The 22,773-nt window shown below is 42.7% G+C and overlaps 1 protein-coding gene across 2 annotated transcripts in view; it reads right to left on the bottom strand.

Annotated features, from left to right (window-relative positions):
• Window positions 1-22,773, bottom strand: part of TRIM24 (tripartite motif containing 24) — a 108,814-nt gene that overhangs the window by 54,076 nt on the left and 31,965 nt on the right. For both annotated transcript variants that reach the window (XM_062199756.1, XM_062200320.1), the window contains exons 2-4: window positions 12,617-12,735; window positions 7,676-7,823; window positions 1,423-1,555 (exon numbers count right to left, since the gene is read on the bottom strand). In XM_062199756.1, the coding sequence (XP_062055740.1) occupies window positions 1,423-1,555; window positions 7,676-7,823; window positions 12,617-12,735 (400 nt within the window). The remainder of the gene's footprint in view (window positions 1-1,422; window positions 1,556-7,675; window positions 7,824-12,616; window positions 12,736-22,773) is intronic.

Below are 22,773 nucleotides of genomic sequence, written 5' to 3'. Positions count from 1 at the left end.
CCACTTCATTTTGTTTTATAGCATTCATTCTCCATTGAAATGTTCTTCAACATCTTTAATATGGTACGATGCACTTCGTGACTAACACTACTTGTTTTATTCATATTGTCTAATCTCCCCACATACCTGGTTATTTCTGGTTGTGCTGACTACAGAGTCACAAAATTCACTGTTGAATAAATGCAGTCTAGGATGGTTCCTTTCTCAACGGAGAATTTACATTTGAGCTACCAGGTACCCTGGGGCAACTGAAACATGATTTCACTTTAATCTAACTTCAGGTGAGTTCAGGCCTTGTGAGGAACTACTTACTAGGCAATTCACTCTGAATATAATAATGTAGACTTTCAGGGTCCCAACTTAAGATTAGGTGAACCTTTTGCCCTTAAAATCCTTGAGCTCTAATCCCTGACTTCTCAGCCCTGTGAGCTTAACAGAAGTATTCCTTGTGTAACCAGCGCTGCGGCATAGTGGGTAAAGCTGCCACTTGCAGCTCCAGCATCCCACACGGATGCTGGTTTGAGTCCTGGCTGCTCCACTTCTGATCCAGCTCTCTGCTAAGGCCTGGGAAAGCAGTGGAAGATGGCCCAAGTCCTTGGGCCCCTGCACCCATGTGGGAGACCCGGAAGAAGCTCCTGGCCCCTGGCTTCAGACTGGCACAGCTCCAGCAATTGAGGTCATCTGGGGAGTGAACCCATGGAACCCAGTGAACCCACTTCTCTCTCTCTGCCTCTCTGTAAAATCTGCCTTTCAAGTAAATAAATGTTTAGAAAAAAAAAGTCTTCCTTGTTCTCTTGACAAGTCTCTAGGCAGGGGAAGTATCATTTTCTAACCCTACTCTTGGCCCAACAATTGTTGACTATATTAGCTCTAAAATTTCATGTAGATGTTTTCTATATTTTGTCCAGGTTTTCTAGATGTTCTTACTGGTTATGCTTGACTCAAATTATCGAATCTGCCACTCTTCGAAGACTAGACCATTCTAAGCAATGGTGTTTATCAGTTAACGTGAATCTTACTGTTAAAATAAGTGACTGTTAACTGAAATGCCTAGGAAGTCACATTTAAAAATAAATGTAAAAATCTTCTCATTTTACAACAATGGCAACTAATTCCAGGTATTTTAGAACAGATTTTGGGCCAGTGGTGCTCTGGAGACATTTCTGAGTTGTAACAACTCAGGGGGGAGGGAAGAACAGTGCTACTGGCATCTAGTTGGTAGAGGTCAAAGATAATGCTAACCACCGTAAAAGGCACTGAACAGTGCTCTACGACAAAGAATTTGCTAGCCCCAGCTGTATTTCACAAGCTGAGAAGCTCTGATGTAGGACAAGTTAAAATGATGCGGACTGCCCTCTGGCTGGAGCGGCAACAAGCCTCCAATCCTCGCAATGCTGTGTACATAAGGAAAGACGCTGGTACCTATGCTCTTTATGTTCTAACAGCTGGCAGTCCCGACATGTCAGCTTGTCACATGTCTCACAGTAAAGCTTCAACTGCTCCTTTTTATGAAAAGGACAAAACACTGGCCGTTGACTGGTCACACCAACTGCCTCTGTAGAAACAATGGGAAGCAAAGAGAAAAACATTAACACAACAGAAAAACAAAGAAGTAATTATTAGATCACCCACTGGAATTCAATATCACTGATACAAAAGAACTACCCATGGTTTATTTCTACACCATAACTACCACTAGATGTCAGATATGAAAATAGTAAATATTTCCAATTCAGGAAGAAATGAAAGGGCCAATATGTGATTAGAAAGACGTTTTATGGAATAACAAGTCTTACAAAAATATACTTGATAAGTGAGTATGAACCACTTGGATGTTTTCTAAATCTCAAATATGGAAGGAGTTTATTTCTGATTTAAAATGTATCAAAGGAATAATAAATATTTCATTATCCCACTTTTCATTAACAAAGAAATAATCATAATGTTTTACTATTACACTAGTTTCACATGTGACTTCACTACTTTTGTAATAGAAGATAAAACTAGGAAATGCTTATAATACTATGTTAAGTGGAACAAACCAGAATACAAATAAATGTAATGACTGATTAAACATCAAACATCTATTAACTCACTAATAATTAAAACATAAAACCCAACCACTTCAGAAATAATCCCATTTCCAGAGAAAACTGTTATTAACAACCTGGTGTCCTCCTCTGGATGCCTGTTATGTGTACAATTACATTTAGTACAAGAAAACGCTAAAAAAGTTCATGGAAAAATGGAATTAAAAGATAAAACTTATTTTGGTACAAAAAAGTTTGAAATCTGTGTATAGTTTCTCGTAACATTCATTTCCATAATTTTTAAAAAGTATTTATTGATTTTGATTTATTTGAAAGAGCAACAGAGCAAAGAGTAGAGGAGAGGATGAAAGAGGGAAAAATCTTCCATCTACTGGTTCACTAACCAAATGCCATGCTGGGAAACAGCTGGGGATGGGATGGGCCAGCCCAAAAATCACATGGGTGGCAGGAACCCAGGGCGTGCAAAACTGGGAGCTCTTCCAGGAGCCGCGTAAGACTGGGACCCAGACACTTAATATGGGATGCATGCACCACGAGCGGTGGTTTAGCAGCTCTACCACAATGCCTGTCTTAAACTTCACTCAATTATTTAAATCATTTTTTTTATTTATTGGAGAGGCAGAGAGACAAAGAGCAACACACAGCACATCCTTTCACTGGTTGCTCCCCAAAGCCTGTCCTGTCCCAGCCAGTGCTGGGCTCAGACTGGGGGGGAATGGGATACAATTCATATCTCCCAAATTACATAAACTAACACTACTGTCTCCCAGGATCTACCTTGCCAGGAAGCTGCAATCAGGAACTAGAACCAGCAACAAAACCCAGATACTCTGATGTGGGAATGCAGGTATCTTAACTGCTAGGCCAAACACCCACTACTCATTCCATAAACTTCAAAAAAATTGTTTTTAGGATTTATCTAAAAGCCATAGGGGAAGACAGAAATCTCCTACCCACTGACGTAATCCTTAAATGTCCACAGAAACAGGGGCTGGACAAAGTCAGGAGCTGGCAACACAGTCCAGGTCTTCCACATGGGTAGGCAGGGACTCAAGTCATTATTGGCTGCTTCCTGCAGTACACTTTAACTGAAAGCTGGAACGGGAGGAGCCAGGACTCAACACAGGCACCCTGCTGAGGGATGCAGGTACCCTAACTGCTGCATCAAATGCCTGCCTCTCCTCCCAGAAGCTTTTTGGAGACCCTCCATAGGCTTCACCAAAATAAACTTATCTTTTAATTCCATTCACAGGAACTTTTTGAAGTATCCTCATATAGTACAGAATTTTATTTAATAAAATATAAATGGTACCACACATACTGTCTTAAAAATGCTTTTCTCACCTGTTTTAGAAACCTTTATGGGTTAGTAAACATATTAACCTCATTGTTATTTGTTATCTGTATAATATTCCATCAAATGGATGCACCAGTAGATGTATGGAAGTTTCTCAACACTGTGTAATAATACTGAAATGAACATGAAACTTATGATGTAAATATTTCCATGAGACAATTCCTAGTGATAGAAATTTTGGCTCAAAGGGCAATTTATACAGAAACATTAAATGGTCCTCTAAAAATGGTACCAATTTTTACTTCTAGCTATTAACAGGGTATTTAATATTATTAAATCTTTCTCATTTTCTTAAGCACAAAGAGAGTCTGCACTAATAATAGAGATCAAACACCTTTTCAGAGTCATCAACTATTTGTACTTCTTTTAAAGAAATATCTGCAGGGCCAGCACTGGGGCATGTCTGGTAAAGCTGCCACCTGTGGTTCTGGTATTCCCTATGGGCGCTGGTTCAAGTCCTGGCTGCTCCACTTCTGATCCAGCTCCATGCTAATGAGCCTGGGAAAGCAGCAGAGGATGGCCCAAATCATTGGGCCCCGGCACCCATGTGTAAGACCCAGAAGAAGCTCGTGATTCCTGGCTAAGGCCTGGCCCAGCCCGGGTATGGCCATTTCAGCAATTTCCAGAGTAACCAGCAGATAGATGAAATCTCTATTAAAGTATCTGCTAATAATCTCTACCATTTTTCTGCCCAATTCTGTTATTGACTTGAATGCATATTTGACACACTGTCTGCCAAAAATTACAAAAATTTTAGGAATACTTTGCCTACTTTGACTTTGGCTTATTGTATTTTTTTCCCCTGAAAAGACATATTTTATAGCTTTAGTTTTGAGAACTGTTTCTAGAAAAGCTTTCTCCTTTTAAGTTACACAAATATATTTTTCCTCATTGGTGTATTTTTGTAGGTTTTTAATTCACATGAAATTTACTTCAATGTAGTAGTCACAGTCCTTACAAAAATCTTAATTGTGTACCAGCAAGGAGAATGCGTTAACAGGCTCACATTTTCTGATCATAATAAAACTGTAAAGTAGAAAAATGTAAAGTAGAAAACAAACAAAACCAAAGCACTTATTTCTGGGGCCATAATAATCAGACTGGTGAGCAATTTGACTGTGTATTGTCTACACATCTGCCAAAGCAGAAAACAGGCAAACCACACAAAATCTCATCCATCTCAACTGCTGGGTACCCATAAATGCAGAGTCAAGCTTTAAACCCTTATAACTCAAAGTAAGAAAAAAGAAGCATTCTGCTCTGTGGAGATAACAGGACCTATACCCCTTTAGTTTGCCTGAGACAAGTTGGTTTGAGACCACGGCCAAGAAATAATAACAGTACCTCTTTCTTCTCTAGACAGAACATATGTAACCTGCTTATAGTCTATTGACTGAAGAATTTAAATTGATTCATAGTCATAATCATCTTGAATGATTTAGAAGATGAAATAAATTATCTTATTAAGACAAACCAGAGGCTGGCGCCATGGCTCACTTGGCTAATCCTCCGCCTGCAGCGCCAGCACCCCGGGGTTCTAGTCCCGGTTGCTCCTCTCTCAGTCAGCTCTCTGCTGTGGCCCGGGAGTGCAGTGGAGGATGGCCCAAGTGCTTGGGCCCTGCACCCACATGGGAGACCAGGACGAAGCACCCAGCTCCTGGCTTCGGATCAGCGCGGTGCGCCAGCCATAGTGGCCATTAGAGGAGTGAACCAATGGAAGGAAGACCTTTCTGTCTCTCTCTCACGCTGTCTAACTCTACCTGGCCAAAAAGAAGAAAAAGGGGCAGAGGGGTGGGGGGTGGCGGCACCGTGGCTCACTTGGTTAATCCCCCGTCTGAGGCGCCAGCATCCCATATGGGCGCCAGGTTCTATCCCGGTTGCTCCTCTTCCAGTCCAGCTCTCTGCTGTGGCCCAGGAGGGCAGTGGAGGATGGCCCAAATGCTTGGGCCCCTGCACCTGCATAGGGAGACCAGGAAGAAGCACCTGGCTCCTGGCTTCGGATCGGCTTAGTTCCGGTTGTAGCGGCCATCTGGGGAGTGAACCAAAGGAAGGAAGACCTTTCTCTCTGTCTATAACTCTACCTCTTTAAAAAAAGACAAACCAGAGACTTGTGCTTCAATTCAGCTACCTATTCCAAGGCCACACACTAGAATTTTGTCATCCATAACTGTTCCATTTGAAAATCATAATTTCAGAGACCACATTGTGTGCAGGTTAAGCTGCCACCTGTGATGCCAGCATCCCATAGGTCACAGTTCAAGTCTCAGCTTCTCCATTTCCAACCCAGCTCTCCCAGCAGGTAGGCAGGAAAGCAGTGAAAGACGGCTAAAGTCCTTGGGCCCCAGCTACCCAAACAGCAGACCTGGATGGTGTTCTCGTCTCCTGACCTTGGCCTGGTCCAGCCATTTGGGAGAGTGAATCAGCACATGAATATCCCTTTCTCCCCCTCTCCCTACTCTCTTGAATGAATGAATCTTTAAAAAGAAAAATCACAAATTCAAACATAACACTCTCGTAACTTTGTCTTTCAGATCTTCCAGTTCTTAGTTACTACCTCAATGTAGCTCATTGGAATCTCTGCTCTCTAACCATTTTTTTCATCCTATCAGTCAACACCCTCTATTTCCTTTCTTTATCCAGTCATCTGAAAGATCCTTCAACAGGCACGTACACCCCAGCAGCTCGGACCCTGTGCTTCGGCCAATCAATTCAAAAGGCATCAACCCCAAAGCCATCCAACCACCTTTAGTAGGTCCGTTCCCGCCACTGGATGCACTAATCAATTCTAAGAGAGGTCCTTTGAATTTCCCGCGGGATGAGATGATTTGCTAGATGGTACCATGATGTATGGAATGTCTCTGAAAACCCTATAAAAACCCTGTTAACTGAAGGGTCGGGGCTCTCAATTCAGACCCGCTGCATTGGTGTTGATTGAGAGTCCAGCTCCAGACCTGCAATAAAACTCTCGTGTGCTTTACAGCAGTATCGGCTCCTTGGTGGTCTTTGGGGACAACTGAACTGGACATAACAACAGTAGTGACAGTTGCTTAAGATTGCAAATACAATCAATGCCACTGAATTGTACACTTAAAAATGGTCAAAATTATAAAGTTTGGTTTATTTGGGTAAAGTATGTTCTTAGGGAACTTTACATTAAAAGCAATAGAATAAAAACCCAGAAACCACAATTACATAAAAAGAAAAGATTCTTGGGGATGGTGCTGTGGCGTAGTGGATAAAGCCGCTGCCTGTGGTGCCAGCATCCCATATAGGCACTGGTTCAAATCCTGGCTGCTCCTCTTCCCATCCAGCTCTCTCTGCTATGGCCTGGGAAAGTAGCAGAATATGGCCCAACTCCTTGGGACCCTGCACCCCTGTGGGAGACCTGGAGGAAGCTCCTGGCTCCTGGCTTCGGATCGGCACAGCTCTGGCCATTGCAGCCAATTGGGAAGTGCATAGGTGGATGGAAGACCTCTCTCTTTCTCTCTCTCTGCCTCTCCTGTCTGTGCAACTCTTTCAAATAAATAATTAAATCTTAAAAAAATAAATAAAGAGGATTCTCTGGTTGTCTATCAGATAAACATGATGCAGGCTTATTAATTACAAGGGCATCAGAAGAAAGAGAAGGAAGAGAGTTCTAAACCTTTAAACCCATTATTTGCCACCCTAAACAATAATGTAGAAAAAAGAAAAACTAGTTTAAAAAATTTCTTTATGGGCTGGCACTGTGGTACAGCAGGCTTAACTGCTGTCTGCAGCGCTAGCATCCCATATGGGTGCCAGTTTGATTCCCAGCTACTCCACCTTGTCTCCAGCTTCCTGCTAATGTGCCTGGGAAGGCAGCAGAGGACGGCCTAAGTGATAGGGGCCCTGCACCCATGTGGGAGACCTCAAAGAATCTCCTGGCATTGGCCTGGCCCAGCCCTGGCCAATGTGGCCATTTAAGGAGTAAATCAGGGGTTGGAAGATTTCTCTTTCTCTGTTTCTTCCCCTCTCTGTAATTTTACCTTTCAAATAAAATAAATAAATCTTAAAATTTTTTTGCTATATTTACACCAATATAAGACATTTACAGGAGCAAGAAGGCTGTATGAAGTATGAATGTAAGGCAAAGGATACGATTCGTGCCTACCCACATTTCTAAGGATTTGTACTTCAGGTGTAATACACAGCTCTGTATTTTAAAAAACAACAGTGCATGTACTGCTTGTAAGTGTATCAAAGCAAGTCAATACCCAAAGACTGAAATGGAAAGAACTTTTGTTACCTGGAGATACTTCCTCCTTCTGTCTGACAGTGTGGTCTTTCGTGAACTTCACCCTCTGATGAGCTCTTATACATGTTTTACACAGCCATTCAACACACTCTACACAAAATCCATTAGCTTCCGCATTGTCCTCACAGCTTGTACACACCTAATAAGAAATGTGTCACATAAGTTTTTTAGAAAAATGAAAAACTTATCATACCATTAACCAGACATAAATGGTATACCTACCATAATGGATTATAATCAGTTATCATCTTAATAGTGTTTGTAAATTTAAACTGATAATAGTGTATTGAATTCTGCACAGGCAAGAATGTAAGTACATTTTCTCCTCAGTTCACACACTCAATCACCCAGGCACTACACTCGGTTTGAGGATACATGCACCCAGGAGAGGTAGTGCAGATTTAAATTCCATTTTCCCTACTTACAAGCTGAGTACTCTTGGGCTGGTTACTTGAACTATTTATCCTTTAAACAAGGGTAATACAAGAGGTCATGAGTAGTTGTGAAGATTAAATGTGTGGCAGACGCCTATCATTGGAATAATCACACTAATAATTATAAACTAAAATGTTTATAAGAAAGAAAATGTTTGAGAGGTTGTTTTAGTGGGGTTTGAAGGCTGGGGAAGGCTTTTCCTAAGACCAAATCAGCATCCGATAGTAAAGTTAAATCACCAAGCACTTGATGAGCAGCCTTCCAAGCAGAGAGCAGAGCACGCACGAGAAGCCCCAGGCCACAAGAGCACAGGCTCACAACTCCGGAACAAATCAAGTACAACTGAAGCGAGAGATGAGGAGCGAGAGAGGGCGCCGGGGGGCAGCGGGCAGGGTCCCGATGAGGGAGGGTCACATGGTAACTCTGGTCTCTGACTGAAGCAGCCTATGGCCAGTCACGTTTGGATTTCAGTATCACTATTGCTGCAGTGTAGAAACAGATTAGGCAACACATTTTTAAAGAGGCAAGTGACGCTGTAAGGGACAGAAATTCTGTGAACGTACCTTATTCTATAGATTTTACTTTGGCACTACATGAATGTTTTCTATGTAGTTGTAAAAACTTAAAAACCTCTAAACACAAAAACAAACTGAAACAACACTGCCTACCAAATGGATGGCTTAACCACAAATACAAACGTTATGCTTTTCAAGCAAATTTAAAACATTATGGTAGCGAAAGTTTGGTCTAATGGTTTACTAAAGCGGCAGGATGCCAATACAAAACCTTGGGACCTTGGGACCTTGGGAAGCAGGGGTGATATGGCATCCTCGTGGGAAACATGGACTGAGTCTCAGCTCCCAGGTTACTGTGCGCATTTGGGGAGTGAACCAGAAGATGGAGGCTTGCTTTCTCTCCACCTCTAAAATAACAAACAATGCATGATGATTTGATTGACTATCTCTAGTGCTTATATGTAGCCATGCTTTGAGCTTCCCATTTTGTCAAAAACACAATACAACTCTCTCAACTCTAACTCCAATCTTCCTTATTCTGTTATTCTGCAAGCCTCATGTATGCAAGGTCTTCAAAAAGTTCATGGAATTCATATAGAATGAAAAACCTACGTATGGACTTGAAAATACTTTTGCATCCTTGTATGTCTTACAAGTTGCTGTTGTTAGTTTCTAGCAACGGTGGCACTAAAGGGAGACAAAAAATTCAGAAAGAATGGACTTGACCTTTTTTTTTCTTTCCATTTTTAAGATTTTATTTATTTGAGAGGCAGAGTTACACAGAGAGGGATAGACAGAAAGGTCTTCTGTCCACTGATTCACTCCTCAAATAGCCACAACGGCTATCCATCCAATGCCAGGAGCCAGGAGCTTCCTCTGGGTCTTCCATGCAGGTGCAGGGCCCCAAGGACTTGGGCCATCTTCTACTGCTTTCCCAGGCCATAGCAGAGAGCTGAATCAGAAGAGGAACAGTGGGTACACGAACTGGCACCCATTTAGAATGCCAGCACCATGGGCGAAGGTGTAGCCTACTGCAGCACAGCGCGGGACCATGGATGTGATCTTTCTGAACAGATTCCTGTCTGCCTCCTATGTCCTGCAACCTCTGTCATCACCCCAGTGTTGTTTTACCCCAGCAACAGCAGCCCCTTCCTAGAGCCAACAGTTCTATTTATAGTCTTCCCAATACTTGTAGAACCAGATTTATTGCAAACCACTACCAGTACAAGAGGCCTCAGTATCTCAGCTAAATGCTCAGATCTCAGCGCCAGCCAAGCTGCATCTCCACCTCTTTCAACCTTTTGCCTCTGTTCTCTTGGCTACCTCCTAACGTTGCTACCACTATGATACCATAAGAATTTTCTTTTTATCTTTTGAGAAAACTTTATATCTAGTTAACAACTCTTAGTTTTAAGAATGAAAGTGTTGGGGCTGTGGCACAGCAGGTAAAGCCACTGCCTGCAGTGCCAGCATCCCATATGGGCGCTGGTTTGAGTCCTGGCTGCTCCACTTCCAATCCAACTCTGTACTATGGCCTAGGAAGGCAGTACAAGATGGCCAAAGTCCTTGGGCCCCTGCACCTGTGTGGGAAACCCAGAAGAAGCTCCTGGCTCCTGGTTTCAGATCGGCACAGCTCCGGCCATTGCAGCCATTTGGGGAGTGAACCAGCAGGTGGAAGACCTCCCTCCCTCCCTCTCCCCCCCCCCCCCGCCTCTCCTCCTCTGTGTATCTGTGACTTTCAAGTAAAATAAATAAATTAAAAAACAAAACAAAAAAAAGAATGAAAGTGTTGTCTGACCACATTAAAACTTATACGCCCTATAATACATGAGACATAGTAAATGACTGTGTCATTTATTTAAGAACCAAGAGGGCCAGCATTGTGGTGCAGCTGGTAAATTTGTCGACTGCATTGCAGACATCTCATTTGGGCACCGGTTCCTGTCTTGGCCACTCCACTTCTGATCCAACTCCCTGCTAATGATCTGGGAAAGCAGTAGAAGATGGCCGAAGTGTTTAACCCCTGCACCCAAGTGGGAGACCTGTATGGAGCTCCTGGCTCCTGGCTTTGGCCTGGCTCAGTCCCGGCAATTGTGGCTATGCCAAGAGTGAATCAACAGATGGATCATCTGTCTCTTCTTCTTATCTCTCTCTGCAACTCTTTCAAATAAACATTAAAAAAAAAAAAAAAAAAAACCAGAAAACAAGATTTCCAGCACGGGAAAGAGATATAAATAAAAAATCAAAGAGTAGACAGAATTCTAAATTGAACGTGAAATGTCGATTTTAATACTTTTTGATAAAAGTAATTTGCTTCATCACCTTCTGCAAGGTCTATAATCAATCTAATGGTGATGAGCACCCATGGTGCCACAACACCATTTCTGCTCCTTAGTTTCAGAGCAATGAAAATGTATCCTCCGCAGAAAGCCCTGCTTTGGTCTATGATTAAAGTTTGAATTAGAAAGAACTGTGGATACTTTTGAGACAATAAAAACAGGTATTTAGGTAGAAGTGGCCATGTCCATTTACAATGAATGCTAGGGGCAGGTGTGTAGTGCTGCAGTTAAGTCACTGCTCACATCTGCACCCCCTATCAGAGTACCTGGGTGAAGCCCAAGCTTCTCAGCTTTTAATCAGGCTTCCTGTGAATGTGTACTCTGGAAGACAGAAAATGATGGCTCAAGTACTCGGGTCTCTGCTACCCATGTGATAATTAAAGCAGTTCCAGGCTCCTGGCTTTAGCCTTTCCCAGTCCTGGTTATTGCAGGCATTTGGGTAGTAAACCAGCAGATGGAGAACCTTTCTCTCTCTCTGCCTTACTGGCTATCAAATAAAAATAAATTTTAAAATATTTTAAGTGAAACCACATTCCTGTTGTTCCTTCAAAAAATAGAAAGTTGGAAATGAGACAAAAAGGTATAAAGATTAACCATGCGTATTAAAAATGTCTTGATAAGTATAGCTAATAATAAATTCACTTTCCCCTTGGCAGATTCAGTTCCTCTCCAGATCTTCTGCTCCAAGTTAAAAAGAGCTGCCTCGAGAAATCAGCAATAGTCATGACCCACAAGCACACTGATACACCTCATCCAGCGCACACTGTAGAATTAATCTGCCGATCATTCCAAGGACCCAACATCTAGATTTAGGAAGCCAACAGACATGTCCTACATGTGAATAGCCCAAGTTGGAAAGAAATCTGTTTAATTCAACATCCTGGACACTGCTATCAAATGAGATTTTTCAGAATAATGCACCATATGGAAAAAAAGACTTTCATAAAAATGTAGAAACCTATGTCTCAAAGACGTGCTGCTTTTCATATGTATCATTACAGAGTTTTTCACTAAAATAGAAAAAAAGGTTGACAGAAGAATGTAACTGCCAGGGGCCGGAGCTGTGGCGCAGAGGGTTAATGCCCTGGCCTGAAGCGCTGGCATCCCATGTGGGTGCCAGTTAGCGTCCCAGCTGCTCCTCTTCTGATCCAGCTCTCTGCTATGGCCTGGGAAAGCAGTAGAAGATGGCCCAAGTCCTTGGGCCCCTGCACCCGCGTGGGAGACCCAGAAGAAGCTCCTGGCTCCCGGCTTCGGATCAGCACAGCTCTGGCTGTTGCGGCCATCTGGGGAGAGAATCAGCGGATGGAAGACCTCTTTCTCTGTCTCTACCTCTTTCTGTAATTCTTTCAAATCAATAAAGTAAATATTAAAAAAAAAGAATCTAATTGTCAACACACAAAAAATAAAGAAATGAAATAATGTCAAATACAGAATAATGATTCTCTGTGGAGGACAAGCAAGGTCGAGATGCAATCAGAGATGTCCATATTGGCACTGTTTTATTTGTCATGCTAACCGCTCACTACCATTTATGTACTGTGTAGAATACTACATAATTCCATTCAACAGTAGTCTAATGTCTGACACCAGCAGTCTAAGTTGCCCCATCAAGAGGCGGCAAAGGGAAAGCTTTACTCGCTTACCTGATTAGACTTTTCGACCGTGCTGCTGGGAACCTCAGTAGTGTCCTTCACGAAAAAATTATCTATGATGTGTCTCTCGGCACATTCTTGACTGCAAACCGGGCATCGGATGACTCCAACTGGGAAAAACAAAGTCACATCCTAAGTTTTAATACAAAATGCTGGGTACTAAACAAATACATCCCATCAAATTGTAACTTGGGCTCTTTACAATGTCTGTTCATGAAATAAGCAACTCAGTTTATGTGCACATAAAATATATTAAATGGAGCATAAATTCTCCATCTTAAATTACATGCCCTCTCCCCCAGAAACCACATTTGGGCTACATTTTTCAATTTAATCAATTTTCCAGTAGTGGTTTTCAAACAAGGATGTACAGAACCCCATAGGAGAACTAGGATCCCTGGTTCTTTTCAGACACTGTCTCAGGATTTCTGTAAGCAGAGCACAGTCATTCATTTTGCTTAAAATCCACAAAAAAAGATTAAGAAATACTACCTTCTGTTCCTATATAATAAATGCAAATAGTATTCCTTTGAGAAAAGAACTCTATCCTGGCATTTAGTAAAACAAGAAATAATTATGAATGAATTAAAAACCTAAGATAAACTTGATGGTGTAAATTATACCAAGACTTATCAAAAAGTTCTCAAATACCAGTGAAATGCTCAAGAACTAGCACAAGGTAATCCAAAGCTCAATTTCATTTGTAACATATTCAAGCAACAAACAAAAAGATACAATGGAAAAAAATCATTGTGTTATATACACACAATAGAATATCATTCTGTCTTTAAAAATTATTTAAAATCTTTTTAATTAGAAAACTCAAATAAAGAAAAGCAGAAAATTCTGTCATTTCCAACAGGGATATACTTGGAGGACACTTAACTGAAATAAACCAGGTACAGAGACAAACACTGGATGCCCTCATTATGTAGAATCCTGTGGCCGATCTCACAGGAACAGACGTGTAATGGGGAAGGAGATGCCTTTCCGGTGGTGGCAGATGTGAGAAGCTGAGCAGGGGGAACGGCCACGCCTCCCCAGCTCCATAAAGCACCTGATCAGTTCCTGTAGCAAAGGCAGTTGGTGGAACTTCTTCACCACACTGTCTGCCTTGTGTTCAAGAACAATCCCCAACAGAGTGAGTTCACAGTGGCCTCATGGATTTCTATCAGCAAGTGAGCCAAAGAACCTGGCGTTAACATATTCCTGGCAACCAGGAAGGGATCTGCAGAGGGGTTATTTCCCATTGGGGAAGATGAGGGTGCAGGATGGACTGATGGCTATCCTCTCGCAGGGAATGAGCAGACGGCTGAACCTCTGCCTCAGCATCTCTGTGGTGCCTTCCTTCCTGGTGTCTCAGTTCTCCTCATTCCAACTGTCTTTCTTTCTTTCTATCCTCTATGCCATCCTGTTAACTCATCTTGCTCAGTTTTTGTTTTTACTTTAAACTGTCTTAAAAGATTTGTATGGGGGGCTGATGCTGTAGCACAGTAGGTTAAAGCCCCAGCCTGCAGGGCAGGCATCCCATATGGGAGCCAGTTCAAGTCCCAGTAGCTCCTCTTCCAGTCTAGCTCTCTGTAATGGCCTGGGAAAGCAGTAGAAGATGGCCCAAGTGCTTGGGCCCCTGCACCTGCATGGGAGACCCAGAAGAAGCTCCTGGCTTTGGATCAACTCAGCTCCGACCACTGCGGTCATTTGGGGAGTGAACCAACGAAATGGAAGACTTTTCCCTCTGGATCTACCTTTCAAATAAATAGAATAAATCTTAAAAAAAAAATCTTGTGGATGTGTTGAAATGACAGCCTCCTGCCTTAAAAGACATCCAGGTGGGACAGACTGAAAGGGCAGGTTCCCAGGACTGAGTCAGCCCAGCAGATGGCGAGCAGGTTGCACCACTTCACCAGCCTGACTCCTGGAGCTGCAGTTTTGGGCTTTGCTTTAATCCTTTCTGAAAACTCCTCTCAGACTGCGTATTTTTATTAGAAGACCTTGCTTCCCAGGACATGATCGCATTCCTGTCCACCAACCCCAGCTCCCCCTAATCACAAGGGTGGAGTTTACCTCCAAGCCACATGAATTCAAACAGCAGGTGGACAGCGCCTGCCAGCCACCATGGAGCAGCTGGTGCACATCCACAGAAGCATCTCGGGTCCTTCCTCCTGATCTGATCCTTCCAACAAACCCAGCACCTCTGCTTTTTCCTTTCCAATCTTGCCTTTCACTTTCTTCCTCATTGCTTTTATCTGTAGACAGATCAGAAGCTGGAGGTTTCCTACTAACGGAGAGCTGCCCAGTCACATGGATTAATTACAACCAGTCCCTGGACGCCTAAAATCTAGGGCCTATCCAGAGACTGCTGGCCTATGTTTCAAAAACAGACTGTGACTCAAGGATGGCCCAGCTGCCTGAGAGCAGGGTCTCTAAACTCATGGTGGGACAACCCATAGAGGTTCAACCACCCCATCAGGTGCACGCAGTGTTAGAGGTCAAAAGACTTCATTAGCTAACAGGAGGAAGACTAACTAAATACCAAAACTTTGTATTAGACACTCCTAGATACAACATTAAAGGTCTGTCAGATTCTGAATTGACCACTCTCCTCCTAGCCACAGATGAGGCATGTGCTCGGACTACAGAACAAACCCACTTCAGCAGGCCTGATCGCTGGGAGGAGCCCCTCGAGAGCCTGGATGCTGAATGGTACACTGATGGAGGGCAGGCTATGCTAGGGTGAGTTTGCCTGCAGAGAGGTGGTGACACTCCCATCCCAAACTCCAGCCCAAAAGGCAGAAATGGTTGCCCTGACTCATGCTTTGCAACTGGGAGAAGTAAAGCCATCAATATTTACACAAACTTCAGATAAGACATGCCCATACCACTGTATGGAAGGAAAGACAACTGTTAATGGTCAACACTTCGTTATGAATGAGGACCTAATTTTAGAGGTGGTCATTCACTGTGAATGCCACCTAAAGGATGGGGCTGTTGGGAAGCAGGGAAACAATTAGGCAGACAAACAATCAACAGATGTCGCACAAGTCACTAGCCCTAATGATAGAGCCTTCCTTCCAAGCTTCCTGGCCGTGCCTGGTATGTCTAACAAGAATACGAGGGAGCTAAAAGACTGGGATTTGGAGCGCAGGATACCAGACGGTTCATCATAAAACAATAAGGTTCTTATCCCAGCACAAACCAGTGAAGCTTATTAAACACCTCCACAATGAGCCATCATGGGAGATACCAAGTGGAAACTAGTCCATTGAGTCTTCATGGGAAAAGGCCTCAGAAAGACCATAGAGCAAGTGATCCTCTCCTGCAAATGTGTGCCTGTGATAATTCCAAAAACCATCCTCTTTTACCTTCACTGACAAAACTAATCCAACACAGAGAGGAGAGGAGGAGATGAGGCAGATGGATTTAATTCAAATGCCCCTCAGATCAAGATTCAAGTTCCTTCTGGTATCCCTGAACACCTTCACAGGCCTTCCCTATCTGCACTGAGAAAGCAACAGATGTTAGTAAATTCCCCTTAAAGAAAATAAACACCCCTTTTGGATTTCCCTAATCCCGAGAGTGATGTGGGCTTTCCTTTGTAACCAATGTTACCCAGACCCTCTCGAAGGAGGCTGACTGCTGGGTGTCCTACTAGCTGGCCACAAAGTTTAAGTGTTAGCAAAAATGTTTTTTTTTTTTTTAATTTGACAGAGTTAGATAGTTCGAGACACAGAGAAAGGTCTTCCTTCCATTGGTTCACCCCCAAATGGCCGCTATGGTCGGAGCTACGCCAATCCGAAGAGCCCGGAGCCTCCTCCTGGCCTCTCATGCGGGTGCAGGGACCCAAGCTCTTGGGCCATCCTCCACTGCCTTCCCAGGCCACAGCAGAGAGCTGGACTGGAAGAGGAGCAACCGGGACTAGAACCTGGCGCCCATATGGGATGCCGGTGCTGCAGGTGGAGGATTAACCAAGTGAGCCACAACACCGGCCCCAGCAAAAATCTTTACAATACTGTCAGAAAGTTCAGCAGGATGCCGAGTGGCTAATTCCTAAAAATACATAAAAGAATGTTGCAAAACAAGCTCCTAACTCCATCTCCCTATTAGACTTACAAATGTATAAAATCTTTCCCTAATCTGCCAGTGTGTTGGGGGAAAAAAAAAAAAACTATGCTACAACATCTGTCCAGATCATCCATTTATCTTGACCCACAATTCCATACATACGTTGCTCTAATGAACTTTTTTATAAAAGATGTATTTATTTATTTGAAAGTCACAGTTACACAGAGAAAGAAGGCAAGGCAGAGAGAGGTCTTCCATGCGCTAGTTCACTCCCCAAATGGCCACAACAGCTGGAGCTGCGCCATACTGGAGCCAGGAGCTTCTTTCGGGTCTCCAAGGACTTGGGCCATCTTCTACTGTCTTCCCAGGCCATAACAAAGAGCTGGATCGGAAGTGGAGCATCCGGGACCAGAACCAGCACCCATATGGGATGCTGGCACTGCAGGCGGCGGCCTTACCCACTATGCCACAGCGCCGGCCCCAAACTTTTATTCTTACATAGAGCTTCCAGAGCATGTGATCAATTTGACAGTGTCACAGATTGGTGGAGCTGAGATTTGAACTCATAAACACTAGGGTCCTTACCTATATATACCCTAGAATTCATACCATATAATAATTCTCTAAATTTATGAAAATATCTTATTAATAGATGCCATTTTAATTGAAATGTCATTTTAACTGAAATTATGAAATTTGGTCATAATTTAAGGAAGAATGTCTTTTGTATGTTTGTGAATTTGACCTACATGAATTAAACCCCCCAACATGCTAACCTAACACTACCTTTTTACCCATAAACTTAGAGGAAATTATAATTGCTAGTCCTCCAAGCCTAAGCACATTTACACTTTCTTTACACAAATCGGTAGAGAATGTATCTAGAAATTAGAACAATAAAACCTGAATAACTGAAGAAAAATAACTCTTTAAAGGATAGACATTCTGACTTTTAAAGGCCAGTTATTTCTTTGTGTTACCTAATTAGGCTGAAAATCTTTAAGCAGCACATAACTTCCTTTACACCTGTTTGTAAATGTCACCTACAGTGAAGCCTGCACCTCATCCACCTTCCAGCACTCCTAATCCAAGTTATCCTGCTCTGTCACTCTGCATTTCAAATAGAATAAATCTTTGCCCAAAAAAGGGAGAGCTGTTCAGGTTTTATGTTCTTCTGGATCTAAGTTTCTATGTTAGCTAAAATAAAAACATATTTAAATAGTTGTAAGAGGGCTGGCGCTGCAGCATAGTGGGTGAAACTGTCTCCTACAGTGCTGGCATCTCTTTCTCTCTCTCGCTCTCTCAAATCAGCAGATGGAAGACCTCTCTCTGTAAATCTGTCTCTCAAATAAAATAAACCTTCTAAAAATTTTTTTAAAAATTAAATGCTGCAAGCTTTTGGGTTTTGAAATATAAATGCAATTTAGTATCCTCTTTTTTGAAGCTTTAGTTTCCAAACCTGAGCATAAAGCAGTATCATGCCGTAAAACACACATACAAGTGGGTTAAATGATAGGACCATGTCATGAATCACCAGAAGGAAAGGACCTATAGACTGCATGCCAGTGCTCTGTCCATGGTCCTGTCAATTCTATCAATGGCTTGCTAAACAAGCACACATAACCATGCATCACTTAACAACAGGATACTCCTGAGAAATGTGTTGTCAAGTGACTTTGTTCTTGTGCCAGCACCAAAAAACAGAATTACACAAACTAAAAGGGCACAATGTCACTAAGAATGCAACTGCATAACAAGACTCAAGTAAATGCTATCTCAAAGAAACGCACTCTAAATATATACAGAGTGGTTACAAAAACAGATGGATAGATACACAGTCAAACAATAAGCTTGACAAAAAGGAAGACACTACGTAATGATTAAGAGATCAACAACAAGAAGATGTTACTATAACAAATGTAAATGCACCCAATCACAAGGCGCCTGGCTATTTAAAAGAATGTTAATAGCACTAAAGGGAGACTTGGAAGCCAAATCAATCCACTTTCATCAATGCACAAATAAATTAGACAGAAAAATCAAAGAAAGGGTAGAACTCGGTGACACTATGGACCAAATGGACCTAACAGATATCTAGAGAACTTTTCACCCCACAGTTGCAAAATATACATTCACCTCTAGTATACAGAACTTTTGCTAGGATACACCATACACAAGGCCATAAAATAAGTCCCAGCAAATTAAAAAAAAAAAAAATTGAAATCGTACCATGCATCTTCTCGGACCACAACGGAAATGAAGCTGGAAACGAACAACTCAAGACTCTCTAGAACTCTTGCAAACATATGGAGACTGAAAAACATGCTCCTGATAGAAGAAATCAAGAGGAGTCAAAAAATTTCCAGAAATGAATGAAGATGACAATACATCATATCAAAACTTATGGGATACAGCAAAAGCAGTGTTAACAGAGAGGTTTATAGCAATTGGTGCCTACAAGAAAATGGAAAAGAACTAAATAAATGAGCTATCAATGCATGCCAAGGACCTAAAAATATAACAAACCAAATCCCAAATTAGTAGGAGGAAAGAAATAATTTAAATAATAGTTGAAACCCAAAATATACAAAAGATCAGTAAAATGAAAAGCTAGTTTTTTTGAAAAAATAAACATTGACACACCACTGGCCCAACTAACAAAAAAAAAAAGGACCCAAAGCGGTAATATTGGAGATGAAAGATGAAAAAGGAGATGTAACAACACAGATATATCAGAAATAAAAGCAATTACTATAAAGAGCTGTCTGCCAACAAATTGGAGAAGTACAAGAAATGGGTATGTATATTCCTGGACATACACAATCTACCAAAATGGAGTCATGAAGACACAGAAAATCCAAATAGACAAATAACCAAGGTAGAGATTGAATCAGTAATACAGAGTCTCCCAGCAAAGAAAAGCCCAGAACCAGACAACTTCACTGCTGAATCCAACTTGACATTTAAAGAACTAATTCCAATTCTTCTAATGTTATTCAAAACAACTTTAAGGGAAAGTATCCTCCCTGACTAACCTTAATTCCTAAACCAGAGAGGAGCCAGCACTGTGGCACTCTGGGTAAAGCTGCCGCCTGCAGTGCAGGCATCCCATAAGGGTGCTGGTTTGAGTCCCAGCTGCTCCATTTCTTTTTTTTTTTTCTTTTCTTTTTTTATTTTTGACAGGCAGAGTGGACAGTGAGAGAGAGGAGAGACAGACAGAGAGAAAGGTCTTCCTTTTGCCGTTGGTTCACCCTCCAATGGCCGCCGCGGTAGCGCGCTGCGGCCGGCGCACCACGCTGATCCGATGGCAGGAGCCAGGTGCTTCTCCTGGTCTCCCATGGGGTGCAGGGCCCAAGCACTTGGGCCATCCTCCACTGCACTCCCTGGCCACAGCAGAGAGCTGGCCTGGAAGAGGGGCAACTGGGACAGGATCGGTGCCCTGACCGGGACTAGAACCCGGTGTGCCGGCGCCACAAGGCGGAGGATTAGCCTAGTGAGCCGCGGCGCCGGCCCCAGCTGCTCCATTTCTGATCCAGCTCTCTGCTGTGGCCTGAGAAAGCAGAAGATGGCCCAACTCCTTGGGCCCCTGCACCCACACTGGAGACCCAGAAGAAGCTCTTGGCTTCAGATTGGCGCAGCTCTGGCCACTGCGGCCATCTGGGGAATGAACAAGCAGATGGAAGACGGGCTCCCTCCTTCCTTCTCTCCTTCCCTCCCTCCACCTCTCTGCCTCTGTCTCTCTAACACTACCTTTCAAATAAATAAATCTTAAAAAAAAAAAAAAAGATGCTCACTCTCACCATTGCTATTGAATAATGCCCTGGAAGTTTTTGTCAAAGACATCAGGCAAGAGAAAGAAATCAAAGGGATATAAATTGGAAAGGATAGGCCGGCACCACAGTTCAATAGGCTAATCCTCTGCCTGTGGTGCAGGCACCCTGGATTCTAGTCACGGTCGGGGTGCTGGATTCTGTCCCGGTTGCTCCTCTTCCAGTCCAGCTCTCTGCTGTGGCCTGGGAGTGCAGTGAGGGAGGCCCAAGTCCTTGGGCCATGCACGCACATGGGAGACCAGGAGAAGCACCTGGCTCCTGGCTTTGGATCGGTGCAGTGCACCGGCCGTGGCGGCCATTGGAGGGTGAACCAACGAAAAAGGAAGACCTTTCTCTCTGTCTCTCTCACTGTCCACTCTGCCTGTCAAAAAAAAAAAAAATGGAAAGGATGAAGTCACACTATCCCTATTTATGACATGACTCTATATAGCAGGGATCCAAAAGACTCCACTAAGAGACTACTGGAACTCATAGCAGAGTTTGGTAAACAGGCAGGATACAAAATCAGCACACAAAAATCAACAGCCTTTGTACACACAGACAATGCCATGGCTGAGAAGGAACTTCTAAGATCAATCCCATTCACAATAGCTACAAAAAAAACATGAAAAACTTTGAAATAAATTTAACCAAGGAGGTCAGAGATCTATTTGTACCATGAAAATTACAAAAAGATTAGGGAAACAGAAGACACAAAAAACTGGAAAAAAGTCTTCCATGTTTATGGTTTGAAAGAAGCAATGCTTCAAAATGTCCATACTACAGATTCATTGTGATCCCAATCAAAATACCAAGGACAATCTTCTCAGATTCAGCAAAAGGATGCTAAAATTCATATGGAAATGTAAGAGACCCTGAAAAGCTAAAGCAATCTTATACAACAAAAACCAAGCCAGAGGCATCACAATACCAGATTTTAAGACATACTACAGGGCAGTTATAATCAAAACACCCTGGTACTGGCCAGAAAAACAAAACAAAAACAAAAAGACAAGTAGAAAAATGGAACAGACTAGAAACTCCAGAAATCAATCCACATATCTACAACCTAACTTTGGAGGTGAAATCAATCACTGGCATAAGGACGGTCTCTTCAACAACTGGTGCGAGAAAATCTGATTGCTGTGTGCAGAAGGATGAAACTAGATGAAAATAGACCACTATCTTACACCTTACCAAAAAATCCACTCAAAAAAAAAAAAAATCAAAGACCTAAATCTACCACCAGTTACCACCAAATCACTAGAGAACATTGGGGAAACTGCAAGACATTGGCACAGGCAGAGTTCTTGGAAAAGGCACCAGAAGCACAGGCAATCAAAACCAAAATTGACAAATGGGGGATTACATCAAGCTAAGAAGCTTCTGACTGCAAAAGAAACACTCAGAAAAGTAGAGAAGCAAACATCTGAATGAGAGAAAATATTTGTAAACTACACAACTGATAAATGGTTAATATCCAGAATCTATCAAGAACTTAAGAAATTCAACAACAAAACAAACAATCCAGTTAAGAAAGGGGCAGAGGCCCTGATGAGGTCCTCCCCCCCCCCCCCCCCCCTGTTTTTCAAAACAGGAAATTCAAATGGCCAACACACATTTGAAAAAAGGCTCAGGATCACTAGTCATCAGGGAAACACAAATCAAAACCACAGTGAAGTTTCACCTCATGCCAGTTAGGATGGCTCTCATACAAGAATCAACAAACAACAAATGCTGTGGGGGAAAGGCACTGTTCATGGGAATGTAAACTGGTGTAGCTACCGTGGAAGACAGTATGGAAATACCTGAGAATTGTAAATATACACCTGACATATGACCCAGCAACCCCATTCCGGGAAATTTACCCCAAACCTAAAAAAAATCAGCACATGAGAGACTTATCTATACCCCCATGTTCATCGCAGCTCAAGCCACAATAGTTAAGATAAGGAATCAACCCAGATGTCCATCAACTGATGACTGGCTAAAGAAATTATGGTAGGGCCGGCACTGTAGTATAGTGGGCTAGCCTCCGCCTGCGGCACTGGCATCCCATATGGGTGCCAGTTTGTATTCTGGCTGCTCCTCTTCCAATCCAGTTCTCTACTACATTGTGGGAAAGCAGAAGATGGACAAAGTGCTTCGGTCCCTGTACTTGCGTGGGAGACTTGGAAGAAGCTCCTAGCTTTGTTTCAGTCCAGCAATGGCCAGAGGCCATTTGGTGAGTGAACCAATGGATGGAAGACCTTTCTTTGTCTCCCTCTGTCTGTAACT

This window comes from Lepus europaeus, chromosome 1 (genome assembly GCF_033115175.1).
Source record: "Lepus europaeus isolate LE1 chromosome 1, mLepTim1.pri, whole genome shotgun sequence".
Taxonomy (NCBI): Eukaryota; Metazoa; Chordata; class Mammalia; order Lagomorpha; family Leporidae; genus Lepus; species Lepus europaeus.
The sequence above is the reverse complement of the archived record's forward strand: the minus strand, read 5'-3'. Positions and strand labels throughout refer to the sequence as shown.